The 11,093-nt window shown below is 38.6% G+C and overlaps 4 protein-coding genes across 7 annotated transcripts in view; 2 read left to right on the forward strand and 2 right to left on the reverse strand.

Moving 5' to 3' along the window:
* LOC146480785 (uncharacterized) overlaps nucleotides 1–11,093 on the reverse strand; it is an 87,030-nt gene that overhangs the window by 18,706 nt on the left and 57,231 nt on the right. The window lies entirely within an intron of this gene.
* LOC146480786 (uncharacterized) overlaps nucleotides 1–11,093 on the reverse strand; it is a 60,188-nt gene that overhangs the window by 16,404 nt on the left and 32,691 nt on the right. The window lies entirely within an intron of this gene.
* Nucleotides 2,473–6,750, forward strand: LOC146480788 (uncharacterized). 2 transcript variants are annotated; one of them, XM_085109129.1, is made up of 3 exons: nucleotides 2,473–3,453; nucleotides 5,154–5,396; nucleotides 6,525–6,750. In XM_085109129.1, exons 1-3 carry the CDS (start codon nucleotides 2,512–2,514, stop codon nucleotides 6,744–6,746), a joined length of 1,407 nt encoding a protein of 468 aa, XP_084965255.1. In that variant the 5' UTR covers nucleotides 2,473–2,511; the 3' UTR covers nucleotides 6,747–6,750. The 2 variants fall into 2 exon arrangements, with proteins under 2 accessions (XP_084965255.1, XP_084965256.1); XM_085109130.1 differs by lacking the exon at nucleotides 5,154–5,396.
* LOC146480789 (uncharacterized) overlaps nucleotides 8,837–11,093 on the forward strand; it is a 64,073-nt gene continuing 61,816 nt past the window's right edge. The window contains exon 1 of the mRNA XM_085109131.1: nucleotides 8,837–9,790. Coding sequence (XP_084965257.1) covers nucleotides 8,849–9,790 — 942 coding nt within the window. The 5' untranslated portion in view covers nucleotides 8,837–8,848. The remainder of the gene's footprint in view (nucleotides 9,791–11,093) is intronic.

Consider the following 11,093-nt stretch of genomic DNA (forward strand, 5'->3'; position numbering starts at 1 on the left):
GTTCAGCAATGCGATTGCTGATCAGTCACCATTTCTACTCGCTAGTTTGTGTTCAGTTAGTCTAGTGTTCCAATTTCTGCCTATCTTACCAAAATAAGTGGCCTGGCAGTCGCTAGTCTCAGCATTCAGCAGTGATTCAGTGATCTTGTGAAGTACCCTCGGTTCACCTCTCACTAAAGATGATGAATATTGATGAAAGAAAACGACGGTAAGCGTAACTTTTGGATTCTCCTGGAAGAAATAAGTTGCCAAAACAGCCGCCGTTTTAATAGTAAGCTCCACAGTCCCACGGGAATAAGAATGCTGAGAATCTTATGATAATCATTTTGTGGATTGATATACGGCTATCTCTAAAACAGGGAACGGGGAATGGAGGAATGGGGAATGGGGAACGGGGAACGGGGAACGGGGAACGGGGAACGGGGAACGGGGAACGGGGAACGGGGAACGGGGAATCTCTAAAAGGGGGAATCTCTTAAATCTCTAAAGCTTTTTTACAACCACTGTTTCGGCAGGCTTTTTTGTTGTCTGATACTGGGTAATAAACACCGTGCCAAATGAGCCTTGACCAATTACTTCCTGGCTCGTAATCTCGTCCCAGTTAAATTTCGGGAGCCCATCAAACGCCATCCGTCTATTAATTATTAACTACAAATTCTAATTTTAAAACCTCACTAAATCTTCAATATTTCTTATTTCTCTTAATTTTACCAATCCTTCAAGAAAAACTATCTCCTCCCAAATATACCCAAAATTCACCTAAAAATTCACAAAACACCCAACAACATAGATTTACGGGATAAGCAGAGAGTTTTTGGATTGCTTGAAACGTGAACGAGATATTTCCATGAAACCGATTTTAATCGGCATGAAAACGGCTTTAAGGTTTACCCCCGCCTTAAGACGAACATTTTCAAGAAATTCTTTGATGTAATCGACATCAACCTAAAAGATGTCAAGAAATCCACGAGTTTAGGACTTCTATCAGAGTTGTGAACGAAAACAGTAATTCTATGACGTTATAGGACGAAAATAAGCTTCGCACCAAAACGAGGCCATGCCTCGTGCACGTCTAGGAAAATGTGTCCCACATGGGAGGGAAAGACGCTGTCGCGTCTTATATAATGTTTTCAGCCTAGTGGATTAACTGGGTATCCGTCTATTAATTATTAACTACAAATTCTAATTTTAAAACCTCACTAAATCTTCAATATTTCTTATTTCTCTTAATTTTACCAATCCTTCAAGAAAAACTATCTCCTCCCAAATATACCCAAAATTCACCTAAAAATTCACAAAACACCCAACAACATAGATTTACGGGATAAGCAGAGAGTTTTTGGATTGCTTGAAACGTGAACGAGATATTTCCATGAAACCGATTTTAATCGGCATGAAAACGGCTTTAAGGTTTACCCCCGCCTTAAAGAGAATTTGTCTTTTTGGTATAAAAAAGCAGACGCTGTTAAACCTTATATTCTCATTACTAGTCTTGTGAATTACGCCATGAAACGTAACCAGCCAGACACAATGAAAACATATTTAGCATTTGCAATTTGGGTGGCTTCCGGCCTACGTCAGACATGTCTTTATCCCAGGGAGATAAGCATGTCTGGTACCTGAGTGATAAATTCATAGATAAGGTGAATTTTTTCCTTGACCAGTGAAACCTTTTTTTCTTGAAAAACATTGAGGGCGTTTGTTGCAACTTTCGAAAGGCATTAAATGAAATTGGTTAGTTTTAGACATAAGAAAGGGCTTTTTTATTAGACATCGTTGTAAGGCCATTAGGGCTGATGGATCAATCGCAACACAAACACCGCGAATTTCACAATTGAAATTTTTGAACTGATCACTAGATAAGCTTTTTGCAGGCGTCCAGACGTCTGTCTAGTCCAGTTAATGATGGTCGACCCGTGTTACAGATGCCAGGCCCGGTTCCAGTTCCAGTCATTTTGAGTCCACGGTTTATTCAGAGATTCAATTGCGCTTTCATCTTTACCGTTTTGCAGTAAGATGCTGTAGAAAATCCGATTTCTCTTGCTGTATGTGGCCCTTTGGTATCGATTGGTATAAATTTTTTAGACCACCCCTACCGAAGATATTGGGGCAAGCGACGACAACAATTTATTTTTATCTCATATATCTAGTAATTATGACAACAACTGTCAATAATATTATTGGTTGTTGGCAAATGCTGTAAAACTCTACTTCTAAAACGTTCATAGATTTATCCAGTTTGTTGATAGATTCTCCCGTTTAGAGATTCCCCTTTTTTGAAATTCCCCCTTTTAGAGATTCCCTATTTAAGAAATTCCCTGTTTTAGAGATTCCCTATTTTAGAGATTCCCCCTTTTAGAGATTCCCTATTTTAGAGATTCCCCCTTTTAGAGATTCCCCCCTTTTAGAGATTCCCCGTCCCCGGTCCCCGTTCCCCGTTCCTCATTTTCTGTTTTAGAGATAGCCATTGATATGCTGAGTATCACAGCAACTTGAGACGAGCCGGCAATAATGATGTCTTCACGATGGTTGAGGCGCCTTGATGTTTTTCGTCTCCTTTGTCGATATCGGGTATTTTTATTAATAATAGTTGCCGTTTCGCTCTCTTTAGTGTATACATATTACCAATCGCGTGATAAAACATTGCGCGATTTCGCTCCTGGATCAAAAGGTCAGATTATCAACACAAGTTTGTTAACCTCGAATGAAGATGTGTTAAAAGTTCTCGCGAGATCAAATGGATACCTGGCTGCAACAAGGACAAACTTTGGTAAAGATTCTTCTCATTCTTCTGTTTGTGTCGTGGATCCAGCCATCGCAGATTGTAGTGGCATGGGATTTGCAGCTTTTCTTCTCCTAACATTGGATCATATTATGCTATGCCGTGCTGTGGGAAGTGACCGACCAGTTGTGGCTTGGCGAGCATGTAACTCAGTTTGCTCGAGAGATCGGAGGGTTAATTCATGGAACTGGTATTTTCAGCCTGTTAATCGTGGACTGGAGACACAAGCTGAAAGAGTTTTGTGTCCATTACTTGTAGAAAATGTGGGCGATTTATTTCAGATTTTTCCTGACCTCAGTCTTATTCTGAACAACAGTTTTAAAAATCGATCTAAGGTGGCGGGATTTGCAGACAGCCCAATAATAACCACAAAGGAGCGAATGAGAATAAACAAACTGATCAAACAGTACGTTAAACCTAATTCAAGAATTACGGAGAAAGTTAGCAAATTTTATTATCGATATCTAACTGGGTACAGTGTTTTAGGAGTCCATGTTCGAGGTACAGATCATTGGATGGAAACAAACGAGCAAAGATTGCCACCTTTAATGAGTTGGGTTAAGAGTGCTCAAGCAATCCTTGGAACTCTGCCACAGCCACGAAAAATTTTCATTGCTAGTGACAACGACGAAGTCATTGAAAAGTTTGTGACCTTTTTTGGAAAAGAAATGGTGAGTTTTATCTATTTCCTCATATTTTTTATGAAGATACCACACCGCAGTTATGCTCAAACACTTTCAAAAGACACGAAAGACATCTCCCCGGCCATTTATTTTTATGTTTATTTAGGCAGTTGACAGACAATTATTTCCCGCCCACTGTTCTTTCGGTTTGCTTTTAGCTTTATTGTTAACGAGGTGGGAATGACGGAATAAGTTGATAACGTAATTAATTCATTAATTTCGAACGAAGGGATAGTGGTTAATATTATTTTTATTCATGTGGAGGAAATTAAAACAGAATACAAAGACAAATGACTCTCAACTCTTAAGCCTTAAGCTCTTAAAGGACCCTAGTCAGCCTATGCCATTTTCGATGCCATCGAAATTATTGATATTGCATGGTGGAGCGAAATCTTTTTGCTTTACTGTAAGTTGTGTTCCGGAAAATATGTTTCATTATCTTAAGTAGTTTCACAGTGATTTCGTTCATTTCGACATGCTACGAATAAAATATAATAGCCAAACTCTCGCGTATAAACAAAAACAAAGGTGTGGCTGACTAGGGCCCTTTAAGCCAAGTCTTAAACTTTATCCGAAAGCTGAAATCACTCACCATGGATCACAATGGAGAAGGTGATGGCTCAATGCGAAACACAAAATGAACAGAAACGAAAAGAACAAAATAATTTTAATAAATGCCAGATGCGTACATAAGATTATTTAAATGGTTTATTTAAGAGGTTACCAAACCGTCACACAACAGCATTGCTGTTGATTTTATTTTGTCACAGTCTCTCTTTCCTTTTTTGCTGTCGTTCAATACACTCTTTTCTTTTTATAAGGATTTATTTTATAAGAATATTGAGGCTGAAATTTGCGAAATTTTAAGAATTTTTTAAGAATATTTTAAAGAATAAACTCGAGGCTGAGATTTTAAAAGGAAAATTAACGAATAAAACGTTACATGACGTTTCGACGATTTTGAATAGAATATAATTTTGTGTAGAGAAAATTTTTAAATGCAAGACAATAATATGTTTTTAACTAAACTGCATAAAAGTCTTCCCTTCTCTAAATAGCAAAACTAGCTGAGTAAAACGATAAAAGCCTGCACTAGCCAAATGTTCGATGCTAATGACAGTTTGATGGCTATAATCTTAGAATATGCACAAGAATATTTTCAACCTAAGATCGGCAGAAAAGTTAGAATATTCAGCCTGGGCCGGAAAAACAATATTCTTTTAAAAGAAAACAGTGTATCTGCTTTTTGTTAAATGTCTGTCGGCTATTTGTGTTTGAGCCTCATTTTGACATCTTTTTTTCCAAACGAAGAAATTTTACTAGCTATTTAGAATGCACGGTTTACGCTGTTCAGTTTCTTTGGCACATTTCAGGCCCCATCTCGTACCCACAGGATCTTGGCCAGCGGTTGGTCGCCTGGAGAGACTAACGGCTCGGCTCTCCAGGGGACCAACCGCTGGCGAAAGGCCCTGAGGACTCATGGTACGAGATTGTCTCGGCCCTAAAGCACACATTTGTTATCAAGTCTTTCAACCGCTGACCAACAGAAAAAGAGACTATGGATAAGCTCGTACCCAGACTCTTCTGGTTCCTTGGTCAGTGACATGATGAGTAAATTTCTTATTCACCCGTTTATGCTGATCCACGACATCCATTTCCTGACATACTGTATGTGTTTTTGTACTCAGGTTGTTTACACCAAAGCTATCAGAGCAAAACTTTACCACAGTCAACATGCTCCACATGCTTTTGAATTTCCGCACAATGCCGCTGGCACATATGAACGTGTATTGGGTACTCAAGTGCTGATGGATATTCTGCTGTTATCCAAGTGTGATCACTTCTTACATACCGAGTCCAGTGTAGCCTCGCTTGCAAGCTACTTCAACCCACATATGAGAAGCTACTTCATGGATGAAACGACTGAGAGGGTAGCTCTTTTTGTTGAATAATTGAAAATCGTTGAATAAGCGAGGGAGTCATTGCGATAAAAATCACAGACAAAACAGTTTTCTGATCAAAAATTCTAGTCAAATGTAATACTCTGCTCCAAGCATAGTAAAAGGGGTAAGACTATTGTAGTGGGTTGTTGAAATTCCGTACATAACACTTCCCAGAATTTCGGGCGCATAAGGACTGGGAACTAAGAAAATGAGAAGGAGTGAAGGCTGTTGACCCACACCAAGAGACTATGAGGTAAGAGAGCGAATCCCCCATACATGCCCCTCCTCCTATGAAAATTTTTTCAATCTATTTTTGTTTGCGTTTCTATTTTAATGTCGACATCCTATTGGTCAGTTAGAGTGACGTCATTTAATTTTAAACTCAATGGCGGATTATAATTTCCCAAAATAGCATGGTGCGACCAAAAAAAGATTGAAAATAATTATCATGGGGCACAGGGATTCGCTCTCTTACCTCATAGTCTCTTGCTCACGTTAGGGAAAGTAAAAAGTTTTTCTTATGAGCAGTTTTTAAGTCGATCGTTGGTTACAAAAAGGTGACTGATATGCTCAAAAATGATCACTAAGATCGTTATTCAGTCGGAAAATCAGTGTTTAAGAGATCCGTATATTCAAGGTGGTTGGAGATTCATAGCCATTTTATTTTATTTTCAAAACTTAGAATTGTTCGAGTTTTGCGTTGTCAATCCAGATGTGGTGTGCGCTGCTTCAAGGACACATTTCACTGATTAGGAAACCTTTCTTGAATGAAATGGATAAACTTTATTTAAAGGTCAGTGGGACCAGTATTTCTGCTGAGTGGGTACACTTAAATACTGAAGAGTGCTGAAATTACAAACGAGTTATAAAGCTCATTAATTAACACATGATAGTTGAACGTTCTAAGTATCTTGGACATCTTTACTTTAGTCACATTTCGTATATCAGATGACATTTTATCCCTTAGCATAGCATAATAATAAAACCATCGACTCCCTTGCTGTCTCGATTACAAACTGCTCCTATTTCATAAATATCCCTCTTGTTTCCAGTAGCAACTTGCCCCTAGCTAGTTCCTCCTTTGTTAGCTTACAAATTGATTTCTTCAAATTACAGGAACAAGAAAAGGTTCATAACAGACCTAAAATCCATGAAGCAAGGAAAGCGGAGCAAGAACAAGCTGATGAAAAAGATTCAATGGACGAAAGGCCGGTCGAGGCAGTGCTGGAAAGACCAAAATGTTTTCTGAGGAACTTTGCGACAAGCGCCTGCCCAAATGCAGCTAAGGGAATATTCGTTAATTTGGAAGGAGCGAAAGAATTTTTGAAAGGTCATTGAGAGGTTGGCGCAATATGCGTTGAATAAAAGTCTCACTTTACTTTTTTTAATAACTATATCCTCCCCTTCTCCATTTCTTTCGTTATTGTAAGTTTTTAAAATAGAATTGTTGTAATTTTAACGTGAAGTTGAGAAAAAATATTGAATGAAAATGAAAGATAGGTTGTATTTTTGTACCATAAAGTTCTTTCCAACTCAAAATACTCTTGTTCGTGTAAACCCTTTATTTACTTCGCCCTAGCAATACGCTAGCAATACGCGCGCGGAATATATTTTTCTTTTCGTGTCTGGGAATAAATTAAGGATAGACTCAACATGCTCAATTAGCTAGATTGAAGTGCTTATCGGTCATTGTGTCTTTTCGCCGGAGCAGAGATAATGCCAATCGAGATGCCAAATACAATGCCAGGGAACAGTGGATTTGCTTTGAATTCATAAATACACTGTTTCGGAATTTTTTCAATTTTTGCTGAAATTCTGCTTGGAAATATCTATTAGTATTCTGTATAACTGACACAGAATACTAATAGATCTATAAGTACTCTATTAGTATTCTGTATATGATACAGAAAACCCAAACTAAACTAAACTTGCTTGACTTTCATCCGATTTATCGCGCACAATACAGCTCGTAGTGGATGGCAAATCAAAAGTGGCTTAAATTTCATCGGAAATATTCAAGTTAAATTCACTCGAAGCGGATGGTAAACTAATACTTGGCAAAGTCTCTTCAGATATATCTGATTGCCAATTCCAATATTCACCTACGAACTTCGTCATCCAGAAATTCAACGACAGAGGTGATATTTCCGAGATGTCGACGGTTAAATCTTTAACTTCGCCGATCTTTGCGTACTGAAATCCCATCGACTCATTTGCCGCTTCTTTATTTGACCGAGAAGTTTGCCACTCCTGAAATATCTTCAAACTCCATTTTGTACTGTTTCTCGGGTATTTTTAGGAGTAGTCTCAGCTAAATTTACTTGTTGCAAGTGGTTGAGATTGTAAATGTTATTTATTTACGTTTGTACATGTTATTTATTTACGTAATTTATCACTGACTGCCGTACCCCTTATCTACGCCCGCCTCGACTAGCACCTGTTATTTGCGGGCGGAAATAGACCTTATGTAATAATAATAAATTGTAAAGTATAAGTGTAAAGTGTAAGGTGTAAAGTGACTGCAGTTTTTGGAGTTTGAAACTGAGATCCGTCATCCATGTTCGCAAGCACTTGTGAATGACGTATTGCATGATTGTATTGCCTGATCATTTCCTCCCATGAGGAAACAAAACAAAGCGAGCTTTTCATTTTGTAAGCACAATACAATATTCGCGCCCGTATTGTACCGGATATACAATGATTTTCTTGCTACAAAGCCGGTTCACGGAGATCCAAACATTCACTTGCCTTTGATTGGCTAGGTCTGCTAAGATTTTGAGTTGTGTTTCTTATGGAAGATTCATCACACCTCTTAATCGTGTGTAATCCGGATCCTGACATTGTTTCAATTATTTTGGCTGGAGATGTTTGGGGCAATCAAATATCGTAGGAATAGGGTTTGCCTTTGTGGGCCCTAAGTCTCCTTCAAAGTGTTCAAAGCATATCCTAGTATACCTTGTGACGCACTTAGGTTTTCCAGTCGCCATGCTACAATCCACCTTCGACGTCTCTTCCGCTCATTTATTCCAAAGGAGCGTAGTATTATTTTCACGGGAAATCGCAAAACAAATACGGTGTGTCCCTTTAACTTTTCCTCGCATTAGCCTCACATTCAAGCTGAAAAGCCTACTCGTCCAAGGGTCGTCGAGGAATACTAATATTTAACAATAAGATTATGAGATCGAAATTTCTATCGCCTGATAGTTGACGAGTGGGAAGCCCGAATCAACTATCGCCACGCGCCGCTCTATTCATGATCATGATCACTATCTACAACAGAATAGATAGTAAGTAGTGTAGCCAATAAGAGAACAGCATTCGTGATAGAGCGCTAACAGATTTATATTAATGTGTATTAGAATGCTGAGAATATTGTGGTAATTATCATTTTGTGGATTGATATACTGAGCGTCACAGCAACTTGGCACGAGCCGAAAATAATGATGTCTTTACGATGGTTGAAGCACCTCGATGTTTCTCGTCTCCTTTGTCGATCCCGGATTTTTTTATTGATAATCGTTCCCGTTTCGCTCTGTTTAGTATATACATATTACCAATCGCGTAATAAAACATTGCGCGATTTTGCTACAGCATCGAAAACTCAGATCATCAGCACAAATATATCAATATTGAAAGAAGATGTGTTAAAAGTTCTAGCGAGATCAAATGGATACCTGGCTGCAACAAGGACAAACTTTGGTAAAGATTCTTCTCATTCTTCAGTTTGTGTAGTGGATCCAGCCATCTCAGATTGTAGTAACTTAGGGTTTGCAGCTTTTCTTCTAATAACATTAGATCATATCATGCTATGCCGTGCTATGGGAAGTGACCGACCAGTTGTGGTTTGGCGAGCATGTAACTCAGTTTGCTCGAGAGATCGGAGGGTAAATTCATGGAACTGGTATTTTGAACCTGTTAATCGTGGACTGGAGACAAAAGTTGAAAGAGTTTTGTGTCCATTGGTTGTAGGAAATGTAGGCGATTTTGTTGAGACTTTTCCTGATCTTAGACCTATTCTAAACAACAGCTTTAAAAATCGATCTAAGGTGGTGGGATTTGTAGACAGCCCAATAATAACCACAAAGGAACGAATGAGAATAAACAAACTGATCAAACAGTACGTTAAACCTAATTCAAGAATAACAAAGAGAGTTAACAAATTTTATCGTCGATATCTAGCTGGGTACACTGTTTTAGGGGTCCATGTTCGAGGTACAGATCATTGGACAGAAACAAACGAGCAAAGATTGCCACCTTTAATGAGTTGGGTTAAGAGTGCTCGAGCAATCCTTGAAACTCTGCCGCAGCCACGAAAAATTTTCATTGCTAGTGATAACGACGAAGTCATCGAAACGTTTTTGGCTTTTTTTGGAAAAGAAATGGTGAGTTTTATTCTATTTCTTTGTATTTTTTTTAAAGATACTACACGGCCATTAAATTCTAAAACACGTTTTCAAGACACGACAAACATCTGCAGACTGCCCTATACTTTTATGTTTGTATTATACAGGAAGTCGACAGACAGCCGGTTATCAGTCTAATATATTCTTAATGAGCTTTACAAAGGCTAAAAAATAAGTTAATAACGAATAAAAGGCATACTGGTCATTTTTATTAATGATGAGGAAATTATAACGAAATATAAAGACCGGGCCGAACGAGAGCCGATGGTAGCCGATAGTGGCCGATAGGTGAACTATCAACAACTATCGAGCGGGGTGCCAAACGAGACAAAACTATCGGTGAGTATCGACAAAAATTTGAGCATGTTCAAACTCGATGAGAGCGGCCGATAGGAGCCGATAGTGGTCGATAGTTAGCCGGGTACCAAACGAGTGCGAGAGTTTCAGCTATCGGCAACTATCGGCCACTATCGTTCACTATCGGCTCTCGTTTGGCCCGGTCTTAAAGGAGGATAAAGGGAGAATGATTCTCATCTTTTAATAACTCAGCAGCACTTTATCCGACATACATTTCCCTGTATTTTTTCCCGCGAACTATTTTTTAGAAGCAGTTCACTGCTGGTTCGCTATACAGACAAATGTATGGAAAGTTCAAAACAAGACAGGACGCTTTCTGGCACGGCTACATCCCTCCAATTTTTTTTCTTAAAATCGTTTTCCTAGTCACTGTGCGAAAAGTTTCCAATTCATGAATTTTTCAGAAGCGTTGTTTTATGAAAATTATCTGACATCAGATTTCCATACAAACAATGTTATTTCAAACCTGTTTGCCTACTCGTCAAAATGGCGCCAAAAACTGTGATAAGGCTTATTCGGATTTGATTAAGCAGAAGATAAACTACCGTTTCCTTTAGCGAAAGGCCCCCTCAAACTTTCCCAACGCTGGAAAACTAATCCCATTTGTTTTCTGAGGGACAAATACGTTGAAAGTCGGCAGCAGCTCGTAAATTCGAGGAATAATATTCCATTCCTTAACATTTTCGGTAATGTAAAGTTTCAGCTTCAGAATCAGAATCGGAACAGCTAGGCCAAACTGTGTTAGCGAACACAAATTTGCTTCTTAAAACACCGTAAATGACGAACGAACGAACCAACATTTTAAACTTCACTTCTTACATGCCGAGTCTAGTGTAGCCTCGCTTGCAAGCTACTTTAACCCACATATGCGAAGCTACTTCATGGATGAAACGACTGTAAGGGCACTTTTTTTAATCTATCAAAA

This window comes from Pavona decussata, unplaced genomic scaffold (assembly GCF_977016875.1).
Source record: "Pavona decussata unplaced genomic scaffold, jaPavDecu1.1 SCAFFOLD_52, whole genome shotgun sequence".
Lineage (NCBI taxonomy): Eukaryota > Metazoa > Cnidaria > Anthozoa > Scleractinia > Agariciidae > Pavona > Pavona decussata.

Coding starts and splice junctions, on each gene's coding strand:
- LOC146480788 (XM_085109129.1), top strand. CDS start 2,512: ATGATGTCTTCACGATGGTTGAGGCGCCTTGATGTTTTTCGTCTCCTT. Junction 3,454..5,153: donor CCTTTTTTGGAAAAGAAATG/GTGAGTTTTATC, acceptor TTTTGTACTCAG/GTTGTTTACACCAAAGCTAT. Junction 5,397..6,524: donor TGGATGAAACGACTGAGAGG/GTAGCTCTTTTT, acceptor TTCAAATTACAG/GAACAAGAAAAGGTTCATAA.